At 38.5% G+C, this 16,676-nt stretch overlaps 2 protein-coding genes across 3 annotated transcripts in view; both read right to left on the reverse strand.

The window, feature by feature from the left end:
* The window catches only part of gatad2ab (GATA zinc finger domain containing 2Ab), a 29,112-nt gene extending 25,486 nt beyond the window's left edge, over positions 1 to 3,626 (reverse strand). Inside the window, exon 1 of one of the 2 annotated variants that reach the window (XM_035911898.2) lies at positions 3,478 to 3,626. The gene's annotated coding sequence lies outside the window, so the exon portion shown is untranslated. Of the gene's footprint in view, positions 1 to 3,319; positions 3,451 to 3,477 lie in introns of those variants that run through there. The other variant, XM_087836140.1, reaches the window with a different exon arrangement.
* A 3,004-nt stretch (positions 3,627 to 6,630) lies between these two features.
* LOC102776706 (MAU2 chromatid cohesion factor homolog) lies at positions 6,631 to 16,626 on the reverse strand. The gene is made up of 18 exons (XM_006800386.3): positions 16,353 to 16,626; positions 15,954 to 16,037; positions 15,702 to 15,797; positions 15,338 to 15,432; positions 14,842 to 14,869; positions 14,478 to 14,633; positions 13,762 to 13,908; positions 12,867 to 12,957; positions 12,659 to 12,762; positions 12,049 to 12,126; positions 11,732 to 11,797; positions 11,097 to 11,180; positions 10,705 to 10,754; positions 10,525 to 10,602; positions 10,323 to 10,434; positions 9,515 to 9,605; positions 9,219 to 9,346; positions 6,631 to 7,879 (listed from the first exon to the last, which is right to left on the reverse strand). The coding sequence occupies exons 1-18, from the start codon at positions 16,584 to 16,586 to the stop codon at positions 7,805 to 7,807; spliced, it is 1,797 nt and encodes a 598-aa protein (XP_006800449.1). The 5' UTR covers positions 16,587 to 16,626; the 3' UTR covers positions 6,631 to 7,804.
* Between the last annotated feature and the right edge of the window lie 50 nt (positions 16,627 to 16,676).

Consider the following 16,676-nt stretch of genomic DNA (forward strand, 5'->3'; position numbering starts at 1 on the left):
AGGGAACTACTCCTACACCACAGGACGTCAATTTTCACTATTTGACATCTTTAACTCACTTGTGAGTAGATTACCTCTGATGACATCACTGAGACAAAAAACAAATAAAACAACACTTCCTGATCTTTCATTTACACAATGCTTGACAGCAGGTAGGCGACTGATTCTACCGAGACTTGATAGTTTCACCAGCACTTCCTGTTAGCCGTCTCAAAATGTCTGGCCTCAAACTAAACCTGACTGACAGCTGCGTTAAACTGTTACACTGGGTGATTGAGATACTATTAACAATCCTCTAAAGCTATTGACTAAGCCCATTTAAAAAACAAAAAAAGAATCTGTGTTCATCAAATCATATATTCTTTCATATAGAATTTTTTGTTTTGTGTTTTCATTTAAAAAAAAAAAAAAAAAAGCAGCTCTCATCTGAGACATTTCATGCCTTGAATTACCTCAGATGTAAGGCCACACCTTTGTCTTTCTCACTACGTAGAGATTTACGACATGCAAACTAGTACCTGCCTCTGACCTCAGCTGCACTCACGTTCTCTTGCAAGGTGAAGGGAGAGACAGCATTGGTCCACACTCTGGGTGTGTAGTTGAGCAGAAGAACAAAAAACAATGCTTAATTTATAAAACAGGAAGCACATGAAGAGCATGCTAATCAGGCATGCCAGTAGAGGGAAAAAGTCACACAGCACTTTTATTTAAAAAAAGGAAAGAAAAAAAAAAGAATGAAATCCACGAAAACAAGACTGCGTCAGACAGTGAACAAGTACTAACCAATAAGAAACTAAATTAAAGGGCCATCAAAATCAAAGCATTTAGATTAAACTTCTTAACTGCATGCAGATGTACATGTTTCAGTCTTTAATTTCCTCACCTCTCATACCTTTTGAATGGGATGCTGTCATCTACTGCCAAATTAAAGTGTGGATCTGTTATTTTGCTTTTGTGGCATTCAAGAATTGAGAAAAGTTATGCATTTATAGCACCAGTGAAATCAAATTGATCAAATCGCATTTATGTTCTCTCCTCCACTCTGCAATGCATCTTTGTGTAACAGTTAAACAGACACATGGAGCAGAATGAAAGGAAACATAGAAATGTTGAAACAGATAGCACAGCAGAAAAGCAAAATACAGTACAGCGCTAATAATGTTGTTTTGGTATCAATTTGGGCATCAAGAATCGTGTAATCCTACTGGTGTTGGTACCAACTAGTACATTTCTGGTATAGTGACATCTCGTTTTAAAGCGAAAATGTTCAGTTGTTTGTTTATCTGATCACTGGTATTATAAAAAATATATATAAATAAATAATCATCATTATATACAGTTAAAGACTTTTAATCTTAAACACCTCAGTCAGATATGGAAAGTGGGAAGAATTCAGACATACAACCCTGAAAAGATGTATTGCTTAAAGTCACTAGAACAAGGTTCAAGGATGAGGACTAAGAATATCTTTAATTTCTGTAACTTACTGTCTATTGTCATCATTAAAAAGGCTGCAATACCTTTTAATGTTTTGGTGATTACCATAAATTCACAATAAAATGTTAAGGATGGTCAAATAAAATCAAGACTCTTCATTTGGAACCATTAAAAAGATCATAACCACGGGCAAAAACTGTATTCTGATGCTTTACTTTCATGCTAAACAACTCACAGATTCACAAGTGGGAAAAAACTGTTACAATAAGATTAAGTTCCAGACACCAGCAAACTCCAAGGCTAACTCTAACCACAATAAACTTAACAATGACAAAGACAAGCAAGGCACCCTGGAGCCTTGAAAATGGCAAAAGCAAAAATATATTTATGGTTGGTGGAAAATAGACATGTAACTTAAAATGGTTCAATCCCTGTGTGGCAGAATATGAGAGGATCTCGAGTCATGCCTGTCTAGTTACATCATGGGCCTTGGCCATCATAAAAGACACCCCCCCCCCCCCCCTCCCCACGCAAAAAAAAAAAATCACTAGCCAAGAGTGCCAACTGTTTGCTTGCAGTAACAGTAGGCTACTTGCACAACAAAGGTGGGGATAAATGCCCACTGCTGTTCAGTTTAGGAGACACACCTCAAAGTCAAGTGAAACAAAACTAACTTACCCACTGAAATAACATGACCCACAGTTCCCAGATTGCTGAGGATAAGGCCCCCCTTTAAGCATAAAGAAGTCTCCGACACCAAGACCAGGCAGCGTGACTGCGAGGCTTGATGATTAAGAAGCGTCTCGCAATTATCCTCAAATGATTAAAATAGCAGGCACGCCTTTAAACGCCTGACTTGAACGGTACAGCAGCTGGAGAGTGTGCCCTTAACCTGACTGTAAGACATTTCCATGTCATACATTAAGTGGTATGATTTTTATCTGACTTACACAAACATTCTTATTCCGGTTTAAAATAAGAAAAGTAGGCGTTTAAGTTTACCACGGTTTGGTGTGGGTGTTTGATACCAGGCTGTCGTGGACACACCAACCCGACGGAGGCATTACCGTCCACCATTACGCCTCCATAAAAAGGGTTTTCACGGTTGAGCTAATCTGACAAAGTTCTTAGATCAATGGCTCATAAAGCCATACCCATGCCCATCTGCGTTTAAAAAGGCACCGCAGGTTTAACCGTATCCGGTGGCAATACTGGTTATGATGTTCATAAACTTCAGTGACTCAACTTTGCCCAAAAGAAAAGCTGCCCATTTTCAACTAACCCATCAAACAACAACAAGCTATCGCATGCTAACGTTAACTTGGCTTGCCAACAACAACCTGTCCATCTGTCCGGCTACTAAACCAGCGGCTAACTATCACGAGCTAACAGCCCATTGTGATTATCATCACTTTCAGAGATTAGAGGAAATAAGCTCAACCCTGCAGCCCTTGCTCCTTTGAATATTGTGGCAAAAGTGCGATTTTTGTAGCACCGATGTCTGTGCAAATAGCGATACACGACAGACAATGAAACCGACCTCGTCTCAAGTGAGCAGCTAGTGTTACAAGGCTAGCTAAGGGAGCTAAGTTAGCCTGCTAACGCTATCTCCCCGGCCACTAGTCTGATGGCAGACAGTCGCTAAATTTATTCACAAACAATCGAGCGTTAATTACATACAGAAAATGACAGTTTTACCTCAGCGTTCTGCAGCTTCAACCTAGGTGAATAAACACACTCCCTTACATTATTTACTAATATCAGTGCATCCATGTACAAGTTTTGCTGGGAAGTTTGGTTAATATTTTTGTACTTTCGAAGCTGGTGCACTCAGTACGTAAGTGTGTGTGTATGTGTAGCTGAGCGACACACATACTATTACCTTGCACGTTAGCTGAGATCAAGCTACGCTAGCTAGCTTAACTTAGGTTAGCTGAGCTAACACCGAAAGAGAAACTTCCGTCGTCGTCATGTTTTAATTGAAAATTAAAAACCCTAAATTACGTTACATACTAATGAAATAACGCTGCGCGAACTTACAGAGTCTAGGAGGATCTTGGCTGAATTCCCCCCGTAATTTTAAGTTGTCTGTTGCGACTGTTTAGCTGGCTTCAGTGTAAAAATCCCGGGGATCCCCTCTCCTCTGTCCGCTGCCACTCCGCTGCCAGATAATGTAATGAGCCACCACACAGGCGGCGTCATGCTGCGTTCATACACACCTCGGAAATGCTAAGAGCTCAGCGAGAAAGGAAATGATGCGTTTGAACACACTCCGCTGACGTACAGCAAAAGAGGTGAAAGTAAAAGCAATTGCAACAGAATTATGGAATGAGAACTTAAAACAATTAGACCGACATTAAATCGGTGTATAGCAATAATTATAATAGGAAGAAAAAGAATTGCACTTTGATTCTTTGGCAGTATTGCTTTTAGAAACATGCCATTAAGCATATTTGAAATGAGAAAAAGACTACCGGTAATATCACAATCCACTTTCTGAGAACTGATTATATTATATCATGTTTTATGTATTGTTAAAAAAAGTTTGAGTCTATAGTTCCATGTAATGTTTCACTATTCCTGGAACGTTTCCTGAAGGTCATATTTTTCAGCAGCAAAACTCCCCAGAGGTCATCTGAAAGTCTAACAAAACAAAACCAAACAAAAGAAAACAAAACGTTCTTGGAAGTTTACTTCCGTTCAACAGTTAAAACCCTCCGGGGAAGATTCGCAAAAGGCTTTCTATTCTTCAGAGAATAAATAAAAATGATCCAGTTAATATTTTCTAAAGCTTTCACACACAAAAAGAGACACCATGTCCCTAACATATTCTTTAAAGGTTGAAAATAGTTTTACTTTCAGAGAAAATATTCTAAAAGTAATTTTATATTTCACAAAGATACCTTTAATAGTCAGCTTCTACAGTGGGATTCGCAGCAAAAACAGATTTTACCATTATTTTTATGGTGAGTCTGAACAGATATAAGTGTTTCACTATACAGGCTAGTTCCTGCTCTTTCAGACTGCTCATTTCTGAGGTTCTCTGGGTTGGCCAATTGCTGAAGTACAGTCCAGAGGCAGAAGCACATCATGTGACAAAGATTACCCAGGCTACTAATCTACTGCCATAAGCTTTGGAGCTGTTGTGTGAGTTTATAATGGTATCCCCTTTAACTGTAAGCATGCAGGCCTGTTTAAACTGACCTCATAATAATCCCATCTGACTGTCATTTCATCTGTGGGATAATAGTGACCACAATGTGTTTTTTTCCAAGTTTATCACTATTTCAGCTGCTCTACAGGCGCTGTTACATGCAGCAAAAGAGTCACAGAAGCAGCCACCTTGTCTTGTCACACTTTTCTGTATTAACTAATTAAACAGGTGCAGGAAGAGATGTAGGTACAAAGGTCCTTACAAGTTGGATAGCTACAAAGTTAATCCTAGTTAAAGTTAAGCCTTTGTCATGCTTTGAATTTGTGCTTTGAAAATCCCAAAGGATAGATACATGAGTAAGATTATACTTAGCTACACACAGGCCTCATAACTTGTTAAAGACACTTCTGAGAGGTGCAAATGAACATTTTTCCAGTGAGATTACAGGAGCCATATTCAGTCTTATAGATAGAGATTAGATTAGATTAGATTAGATTAGATTAGATTAGATTAGATTAGATGAAACTTTATTAATCCCTCGGGTGGGTTCCTCTGGGAAATTCAGTTTCCAGTAGCAAAACACCGAAAACGTTGCATGTTACAGATACATTAAGGGGAATGAGAGTAAGGATATAAGCATAAATACACCATATATACACATATACACATATATAGATACAGAATATACAATATGCATTAATAGGATTGCTCATTTGAGTGAGTATATTGCACAGTGATTATTGCACAGTCGAATATAAGAAAAAAGACAAAACAAAAACAAATATTGCAAATATTGCACAGTGTAGAAAAGCACCTACAGCTCAGTTGTTCCCACCCTCCCTTCTCCCCCTGTTTCCCCTCCCTCTCCCCTCCAGAGAGGAGTTAAACAGTTTGATGGCGTGTGGGACAAAGGAGTTTTTAAGTCTGTTGGTTTTTGACTTTGGGAGAAGCAACCTGTCGCTGAATAGGCTCCTCTGATTGTTTACGACCGTGTGCAGAGGATGCCCGGCATTGTTCATAATATCCATCAGTTTCTTTAAGGTCCTCTTCTCTGCCACTGTCACCAGAGTGTCCAGCTTCATGCCGACCACAGAGCCAGCCTTCCTTATTAGTTTCTCCAGCCTGGATGAGTCCTTTGCTGTGCTGCTCCCCCAGCACACCACGCCATAGAAAAGTACTCCTGCGACCACTGACTGGTAAAACATCCTCAGGAGCTTCCTGCAGATGTTAAAAGACCTCAGCCTCCTGAGGAAGTACAGTCGGCTTTGGCCTTTTTTATACAGGTGCTGCGTGTTGCATGACCAGTCCAGTTTGTTGTCCAGTCAGACAAAAAAGGAGTGGCAGTCTTAGTTTAGAAATTTGGTAAAATGTTTATAAGAATTATTTTAGGGAAAAGTGCTAAAAGCTACTTTTTTTTTTTTTTAACTCTGAAATTACATTGGATGAAAACCTTAGCACCATCTAAGGGTTAGTAATAAAACAGACTAACACCAACTCTTACCACTACAACACACTATAGGTAACACTGACAAATTATTGTTCTGGGAAAGCATTTATTACATGGCATGTCATGTGGATGTTACTTTGAAACCTTGCACCCTAAACATTGCTGTAGAGCAAGCACCCTCACCATAAACCCAGCACACTGCAAAAAGTATTTAGGAAAGTTTTAAGGAAGAATAAAACAAGTCCAAGGCGTGGATTGAGTAGTTGACTGAGGAGCCAACTGATGAGCCCAAACCAAGGATGACCCAGAGAATTTACTGCCAACATCCAGAGGACACCCCAGAGAAATTACGCTCACATCCCAGTGTGTCATAAGTAACTATCAAAGCTGCACAAGGGGGAACTACACAAAATTAGAGAAGTGGTTTTGACATTGTGGGTGATTGGGTGTATGTGGCATATAAAAAAAGCATATAAAATATGCGAACAATGCATTACCATTCAATACAATTAACTCTAGCACACCCAGCACTTCTAGCAGCATAAGTCAATGAATGTAATGTCTACAAAGTGAGGTAAAACAGTCAGTTGCAAAATTTCAATCAGATTTTTTATTGGAAAATTATTGAAAACAATGTAAGAATTAAAAACATAGGAACTGGATAGAACATAGCAAGTACTCAAGCTTAAACTGTGTCCTTACAGAGTGCTTTAAATACCAAGCATCAAGATACCTACACAGGTTAGCTAAAATAATACATATCACACTTTACTAAATTGACTTTATAAAACGTCACTGTACAATAAAAGGTTCAACAAGTGGCAAATCTATACAAACATACTGTAAAGAAACCCCTTAGTGGAACTATCATGACAAATTAAAATAGAACAAAATAAAATAAATTCTTTTTTTTGTGATATCTGAAGATTATTGAAGGCTCCAAAAGTTAAAACATGATTCGTAAAAAGTAATACATCTACAGGAATTTATATATTATGCAACTTCCAAAAATACATTGCTTAATGTGTTTTTTTTTTAACTGCATGTGGCAAACCTAGTGGCCACCAAATCACATAAGTATTTAAACACTGTTTGTTAACAGACCAAGCATCTTCTGCACAGTGGATTCTGCAGCAATGTATACTGTCAATTCTCAGAAGGAAACTTTTTCAAATTATTATCCTGTGAAAATAAATTACAAGGTTTCTATTTTTATCTACTGTGGATTTTGTGCAAAAAAGTTATCTACCAAGAGTTTATTGTTAGCAGGTCAAAAACTATTATACAAGGAATCTGCATCAGTAACTTTCATGCAAGAAAAAAAACAAACAAAACAGTATTCATACAAAAAAGGCAAGATGTAAAATATTTACCAACAGTTACAAAAATAGCAAGATGAATAAATTAATTTCTTCTACATTTCTTTACTGCCCACATCTCTCCTCTTGTTTTTCCAGCAAATGGAAAAGAGTCCTGGCAAATGTAGTGAAGGGCAAAGAAGCCTTTTACCATGTGTCCTTCACTCCTTTAATCAACAGAGAGCATGAAATACCTGTACAACTGCAGTTGTAACTTTTCTACAATATTAAAAAATATAATAGCAGTCAATCAGGGAGAAATCTCCAGAAGCTGATAAAGTGAAGGCCCAAACTCTCATCTGTTAAAATCCTTTTAAGCTACAGTGGTCTGGATAGCGGGTTGGAAGGGATCAATTTGCTGCTTGTGATAATTTAGTATCAACAGTCACATGTTAGACAGGAGGTTCCTTATAACAGGCTTGCAAGGCTGGTGGTTGGACCGTTTTGGGCTTGGATCTGGACAGGAGGGGGGCCATCAGTCCACTGAAAGAGAGATGGAAGTAAACCGTTAATGCAGCCATACAGCAAAGCGCCTAGCCTCAAAAAGGTCATTATGCGTCATATTCAAGGTCACCGTTTAAACGTTTTTGAAACAGATCTCTTGAAATATTTTAGTATATAATAAAGGGACAAGAATTACATCATTTCAAAGACTTTTCTTTTTCCTGTATCTATCTAGAGCTCTAAATCCATCTATCGTGTTTACTGAAAGATCCGCTGCGTTTTCCCTGGCTGAATAGCACAGCTCCTCAGCAAATCATCATCAAAAGATTATATTTTTCTTGAAAATTAAATGTAACATTTATTGAAAAGGAATGAAGCTAATGCGTGATTTTATGTTTTACAACACATCAAGACTCAGACTCGGGCGAAAATGTTTGAATTTTAACCAGAGCAGTGGTCAGCGATCAGACTCAGCTTGACGAAAATAGCAAAATTTGTGCGTTCTTAAGTTCTTATTTAACATTTGAGAACTTCCAAGTTAGTTGGTATCATGACTCAAACAACGAGCAACAAGCCTATTGTTAACTAACATTAGCATACCATTTTGGAAATGGTAATGGGTATTTTTGGCTTCCTGATAGTTCAACACCGCTTGCAGCCTTATTTGTAGCATTTCCCACACAAGAACCTTTAAACTGTGTCAGGCAACTGTCTCCATCTCTCTCTCTCTCTCTCTCATAACACTGCAAAGACATGTAGATTTATGTCAGCCATGTGATCAATACGAGCTTCTCCTCATCTGTTTAGACTCAATTGCTAGTAAACAAGTGAGTCTAAACAGTATTAACTAAAATGCATTAATTATCAGCACTAACACTTGACCAGTTCTGCACTGGTTTTACTGAGACCACAAATCAGTTTCTCACTGGTGGATCTTAATGCATTTGATCCTTTTCTATTCAAAGCTTACCAAGCTAATAATTCAAAGCTGTAATCTGTGATTTGTCCACTGACTCGCCGATTTACCTTTTCAACTAATTCAGTCAAACCTACTGTTTACGTGCCATATTTCTGCAGACTGAGCGTAAACACATCCCTCGTGTTACATCACGACCAAGTTCTGATGCTTACAGATGCATTGTGCACGCTCTTTTTATTTCTGGCCAACAGATGAACAATAATAGAAATATTGAGCTTGAGCAAATTAACCAGATGTAAATACCAAATATTTTTATTATGGTCTTTGTCATTTTCCTTTAAGGCCATAATCTTGTTGATTTAGAGCTTCTTTTCTTTTTGGTGCAAGAAAAATTTGATAAAATATTAATAACACAGTGTGATAACAATAAACCTAGGACACCAAGTTGCTTTAACGTACACTGATGAGGTTATGCTCAGGAAGGCTGCAGGCAGCGATGTGGTCCTGTAGCAGCTGCTGGGAAAAGTTCTGGTGCATCTGGGCGGCTTCATGGGCATCCATGGTGTTCCCAAGAGCCTTGTTCAAATCTGCAAGCACAGCACATGGTCAAAACCTTTAAACAAAGCTTGTATTGTAAGAAACTGTGATAAACTCAAAAATGTTTTGCCAAGTAGTCTACATAGATTAGACTGTCTGTGCAGCTCTAAAATAACAAATTATGTTTTACTGAGAAACAGGAAAAGGTCATTCTCTACCTTTCAACAGTGCTGAAGACCAGAGCTGAACTGACATGTCTGGGATCTTGCTGGCCAGCTGCATTGCAGGTACAACCATGTTGTTACTTTCCTACAGAAAAGACAGAAATTTAGAAAATGTCTGCAAATTTTCCGCAAAGCCAGTCCTCATTTGAAGACATGCACGCAAAAAAAGGGTAGGTTTAAAAATACAATGTTCATTTATTTGTACAAGAGTAATGAGGACCCTCCAATCAACAAAATGACAAAGAAATCTGCTCACAAATGACAAAGAAACCAAATGTTAAAACGGTTGTAGCTACAACCATCAGCAGAGGAAGAGCCAGCTTTTAAACATATTTAGCAGAGATGGCCAGAAATTACTGAATCATTTATTTCACATTTTAAAATATTCATGTGCATATTGCAGCCTTTCTCTGTTAGTTGTTTTACTTTGCCCGAGAGTCAACTAACAAGCAGAACTATGCTTTTCTGTATCGACCAGCAAATGCCTCAGTAGCCACAAACTAATGTTATGGGCTGTCACGGGTCCATGCAAATTTGGTTAAGTGCGATGAATATGAGAGCAGTTTCATAAACCAAGACAATGTATCACTGTTCATTCTGTTCCTTTTATGGGCAAAATGTATAAACAGTTCAACGAATGAGGCTCCAGCTGCAAGATTAGACAGGCGAGTTGTTTTTTTTTTAACTTTGTTCTGATTTAAAAATATGAGATAAACGTTCTATTTAGTGACCATGTTCTTCAGATCTATCAGGTTGCCATTAGTGTGAGCATTAGCCCCATTTGCCAAGTATTTAGTCTTACTCTGTGGTTGCCCAATACGTAGAAGATGTGGCCCAGCAGAACAAGGGAGCATGCCGTCAGTCTGTTCAAATCCTCAGCATTAGACATCTTCAAGGTTTCTCTTAGGAACCGTCTTCAAGACAAAGAAATAAAATTATGCAACAGCGCAGGGTGTGTTTTTGGGTGTGCATGCTTGAAAAAAATGAAAAAAAATGTGCCATACTTTGCCTCGTTGTACCGTCCCTGAAAGAAAGACAGGAGTCCCCTGATGTAGAAGGCAGCAGCGCGGAGGCAGTGGGAGCTGAATGAAAAGAGAAAAGTCAAAGGGTGTATATTTCAGAGTCTGAATTAATATTGTCATTTCATGTATTTTCTTGTGTTGAACGTAAAACATGGCTCTTACCTTACGGGAAAGTTATGGTCTGGGTTTATTCTCTCAAGAAGGCTGTACAGCTGAGGAAATTAAGAAAAAGACAAAAAAAAGCATTACAAATTGAATAACAAATCTTTTTTTGCCCCTTTGCCTCAAAGCCATAATGTTTATTTTTGAAATGACTTTAATCTCCTAGATGTGGTCGAACTGGGATACAATGTAGCTCTAACTATGCTGAATGAACATTTTTCCTTTGAACATTTAACTCATCAGTGCTCCCTGGTGGACGGAGAATGTAATGGCAACACCATGTATACGAGGACAGGACAAAAGTATTTATTCAGCCAGGCATTGAATTAACCCACAGCCCACTACATTTCACTAATGTAATTAAAAGACGCAACTCATTATTATGAACTGACCTCCTGGTGTCGGTTGCCTTCCCTTATGTAGACGCTGGCCAAGTTGGTTACAATGTATGTCCACAGTTCCTGGTGTGTGGTGAGCTGAAACACAAGAAGACATGTGGACATAATTTAGATGAGAAAAGAAGTCGCTGCAAGACAGCATTGAAGCGTTTGAAATGGAGGAACTTTTTCACAATTCTAAAAACTTTTGAAGGAAAAGGTACTTTAATTTTTTTTTTACATTAATGTTAAGTGCTTTCAACCACACATCTGCTTTCCAACTCTGTAATTATAACCAAACCCATGACAAACAACAAGCACACAGCTATGTTCAGGGCCTCTGTCTTGTTGTTGTTATTGTAGCTGTTGCTATGTCAACTACCCACTGGATAATAAGTCGCATTAGCATTCCTATCGGTGGTGGACGTGCATTAAGGGGGGAAAAAATAGAATAAATAACAGAGACCTGTAAGCTATGTAGTTCTCGCGGGAGCTGCCCTGTAGCTAGCTACCCGCAGGGAGTCCCTAGAAATGTTCAGTCTAAATGCTTCTTATAAGATGAGAAGATGCGAGAACTGTTACAGCAACTGAATATAGAGTGCCCCCCCTCCCAAAAACAAAACAAAACAAACAAATTGTCACATACTCACCCGCAAAGCTGTAGTAAACTGTGCTTCTGCATTATCCATACAGTTTACTGAGATACAGTACAGACCCTGTGATATGGGAAGGACAGAAGATGAGATCTTTTAGACTTATTATTTGAAAAGAAGAAAAAAAAAACAACCCAAAAAACAGGAATAAGACTAAAGCTTTTTTCTTTCTTTTTTTTTTTTGCAAGTTATTTTTATAGTTCCTTAAATTTGAAGCCGTGTTCTGTAACCTTTGTCTTATATGGTATTGGTAACACGTTCATTAAGCACAGAGTTTAGACAACTTAAAAAGGGTTTTGGCTGAAAATGCTCACCAATAGTGTGTGAAGCTGAGCAGCATGGTTGGTGAATAACCTGGGGGACTGTTGGCACAGCTGACACACCTGTGAAATCTAGAGGGACAGAACAGAGACTTCGTTTTCACAGGACCATTGAGATATGCAAATTATTTTAAAATATAACCTGCAACAAAAATAAGATTCCAAAGGCACTGGACATAACTATATGCTTTTTAACAGAACACATAAGTCAATCTATTATACTTTTCTTGTTTTCTGCCACATATACTGTCAAAATGATGCATGCACATGTTAAGAATGGCCAAAATTTGAAATAATGATGTCAGTGTTTATACAAAAAGTCGTCAAGCTGCTCTACATGCTCAGTTTCCAGGGAAGTTAATCAGAAGAAAAGCAGCCTTAAGTAAAGGTGGTTTTCAAATGACTTGCTTCATATAGAGGACGCACAGAGGGGCTGCACCAAGGGTCCAATTAAAGATAAAAAATAAAAACGTTCTTTTGAACAGTGAATTCTGTAAAGATACACTAGAAGAGTTCAGGGATAAAAGTTGGAAGGAAGCATAATAGCATGCTTTAAATAGAAAACAAAACTCAATAACTGGCCATAGAAACAGAAACAATATACCTCTTGTAATGCAGTGGCCTTGTGGCCTGTGACAAGTCGGCACATGATTATGTGTTCCAGTAGAATGACTTGAAAGGTAGATAGGATAGGGCTGCAGTCCAACACTGGAGCATAAAAGACACAAAGGACAAAATTGACAAAAGTAGTAGTGTAGTGTACAGGTGTGTTTTCTGTTCGTTTTATAAACAGTGTGAATATTTTAACTCACTTTTTAGCTTCTCTAGTTGCATAAGAGCTTTGTCTGTGTACTTCTGGGCTTTCTCCAGATAGCCTGCTTGCATGGAGTGCATGACTGTCACCTGTAAAATGAAAAGAAAATACAGTTAACAGTACAGTCAAATTCCCTCTTCCCAAACTATAGTCCCAGAAGCTTTCCAGCTCTTCGCTTTTGATATCTACATTTTTAAATGTAGTTGCGTTTCCACTGCAAATTAAAACTACAGATTACCTGCAAACCAGCTAGAAATATCTGTGTCAGCAGTTGAAAAACATTTTACAGCAGATGTTTACCTTGGACTGTTAACGATCTCAGGCTATCTGACTACAAGCAGACAGAATATTTAAACCTCTTGCTATCATGTGTTCCACTGACGCATTAGGAGTTTTTCCTGTGGAGTTTTAACGTCTAGCTATCACTGGTCAAGGACTAGATTTATTGGTAATCAAACTTTTACAATAAAGAATTTTGCAACTTTCAAAGGAGTGCAGAAACAAGACAAATAAGGATCATTAGATCCCACATTTATCACAGATTTTCCCCTTATGTCCTTTTTGGAGACTTAATAGTGTTTATACTACAAAATACGGTTATATGTGTTCCAGTCCACTCTGCCAAATGGTTTAAGTAAATGAAGCGAATATATATTAAAAAAAATTGCATATTTGTGGTAATTTACACTTTTCTAAAACCCATTTGTGATGCGACTCCCCAAGATGCAATCACATCACATCAGCCACTTAAAGCCAAGTGTAAACAAGGTCATAAACTGGAGGACAACCAAAACGGACTATATACATTAAAAGTAAGAAACCAACCTCTAAAAGTCATGCTGAGGTTAAAACTTTAAGCGAATTTCAAGTTATGGAAAGAAACGCGCCATTACCAAATATACGAGGACACACATGTGTTCCTTGGGCAGCCAGTGGAACAAGTCAGCTGGGTTGCTCGGCAGAATCTCATCATCATGGAGTGTGGAGATGGTTTGGATACACTGCTGCAGCTGCTTCAAACAAGGCTTCACGCTCTTCACCTGGAAATGTTCATTAATATCTGTCATACCTCTTTGTAGCATTTAGCACACAGATATACCTCTACCTATGCCACTAAAATCAACATTTGAATGCATGACCATTAAAACTTTCATAATCCTACCGATGTTACAGGAGAAACATAGCTTACAAAGCTTAAAAATAATCTGCAAAAGAAATCTCTGGCAGGACTCTGAAACTGTAAATACTGCAACTGTCAATTGCACTGACCCATGCATGCAGTCTGTGCAATGGGCAGGCATTTGTTGAGTTTTGTTTCAGTTTTGTTACCGTAACCATTAAATAAATCTTATCCCAGTGCTCTGGTGGGATAAGACAGAAACACTTATAATGTCAGCATTCAGGACCGAGCGTTTAGTAAGGCTTTAACAAGCTTTTAAACCTTATTAACTAATTAATTAAATGTAACAGATGATTCGATACACACAGTTTTTATGTCCTAATAACCACTAAAGTTGAAGTTATGGCTCCCTCCACATTTATTCAGATAACAGAATAATTGCAGAGTAGCAAGCCTTGTTTTTCCAAGTGTTTTTGCTTTTCCTCTTACCTGTCCAGCATCCAGGTAGTGTGTGACCTGTAGCACAAGGAAGAAGACCCTCAGAGACTCCTTCTGGATTGGGTTTCCCTGCCAGTTTTCCACTATAGTTCCACATAGTGTGAGAAGAGGATGCACCTCCCCAAGCTTCCTCTCCATTAGCAGCAACTAGAAGATTGGACAATATTAACACAATCAAAAATGCTTTTTGTTTATTTTAACTTGCACTGTAACGCCATTAGTATTGTGTTAAAAACAAACAAATAAACCCTGAAACAAAACGACAACAAAACAAACTGTTATTGTATGCACTATTTAATATAGTGTGTATTACAACTCTATAGCCCTACAAAGTGAAGTATGACAAAATACTCACCATTCCTTTACTAAGGAGAAACAATGCCCTGAAAAGCAAGAACAAGTCAGGTGAGTTTAGGAAGACAGACAATCTGATTTTTGTTTCCTTCCTTCGCTAATACTTTATTTCTCTTAACACAATACCTGTTTCTATGTCTGAGCAAATATGGACGTGACTCAGAACAGGTTAAGCGATTATGAAATGTATTTGGCATTATTTTGCATAACACTATTTTTTCCTTTTCTTTGGTAAATGAACTCCTGTATATTGTTTACATGATCACAGTAAACTGAACACGAACACAGAGTTTAAATATAAAAATCTGACAAACATGTATGACATTTCCTCTATTACGCACCAGTGTCTGTGGCAAAGTAGGACTGTGTCAGCTGTGTTGTCAAGAGTTTCATAGTCCACTTTCTCATGACTAAACTTTTTAGGAGACCTAAGAAACCTCCAGCTACCCGCTCAAAGCCTTAAATGCAATTAACAGAAGACAGGTACATCTATTTACCTGGTATATTCGGAGCCCACCACTCGGGCGTACTCAGCTCCAACTCCCAAAAGGTCACATGCTGACACCAAGTCTTTCTCCAGTGTATGAAGTTGCTAAGAGACACAATTAATAAACAATGAATAAATGAAAACAATGAAGGAACACAGTTATCTACTGGGACGTTTTTTTTTTTTGTTTGTTTGTTTTATTATAGACACAAACTCTAGACTCTAACCAATATAGTTCAAAAAGCTCTCATATTGGATTTATTAAGTTTATTAATATTAAGAGAACGCTATTATACCTGCTTATTAAAATATCTCGCATGAGTAAAGTAATACCCCAGGGGGAAACATTGATACTCATTGTACTTAATACATACCGCCAGCTGGAACAACAATCTGCAGTGCCAGTATGGTGTTTGTTGTGAAATCTGGATGGCTTTGCGCAGCAGGGGTTTTGCAGAGTCCACCAAATTCTGAAAATCAATTTGCAGAATCAATAGTTAAAAGTCAATAACAAAGACCACAAGGCATATCTGTTTTTTTTAATACAGAAATTAAAATGTCCTACAATAAGCAGTAAAAAACAAACAAATATTATAATGACCTTACCTTGAATTAGAATGGCTTACCTGTTGGCAAAAGAGTTCTGACAAAATGCTGGCAGCTTCAAACTTGACATCTTCAAACTGAGGAACTTGCTGAGATATATACCACTGCAAAGCAAAAGACAGAAAATGTTGGCGGCGTCGCATTTGCTGTCGTTTCTGACAACATTAAACGCTGATAGTAGCTTTTTAAGCTAACAGCAAAGAAAGAGCGAAAGTCTAAGACTCGGATGGCTATCTAACAAACAGCTGATCAAATCAGACACGAACTGACGTTATTTCTTCATCCCTTTACGAATCAAACCTTCCCGAATAAACAGCGATTTAAAGACTTCCGCCGTTCACCGTTTTCGCTCCCTGCGGCCTACACCCGTCCCCTTCTCCGCAGCATCCCCGCTCTTTCCCAGATCAAACGTCCCTCACCGCTTTCTCCAAGTGGTTGCGGGCCAGCTCGCTGTTCTTGGTGTGGTGGTAGAGAACCGAGCCAAGCTGAAGATGTGTTCTAGCCTCGATCCTCTGCGGGGGCTTAAACTGAAACACGGCCTGTAGACAGTGCACACAGAGTCGTATTTTAGGCGGACTGGAAGTTCGGAAATGCTCCGCAAAGCCTAAAAGGGCGAGGTACCAGCGCTCCGGGGCCTCAACGTTTGACGCCATTTTCCCAGACAACAACAAGTTTTTCAGCGCTACGGCCAGACTGGCGGGTTGCCAGGTTCGGCCATGTAGAAAGAGCTGCTCACTACTCCT

This window comes from Neolamprologus brichardi, chromosome 23 (genome assembly GCF_056152115.1).
Source record: "Neolamprologus brichardi isolate AB-2024 chromosome 23, ASM5615211v1, whole genome shotgun sequence".
In the NCBI taxonomy this organism is placed as follows: domain Eukaryota; kingdom Metazoa; phylum Chordata; class Actinopteri; order Cichliformes; family Cichlidae; genus Neolamprologus; species Neolamprologus brichardi.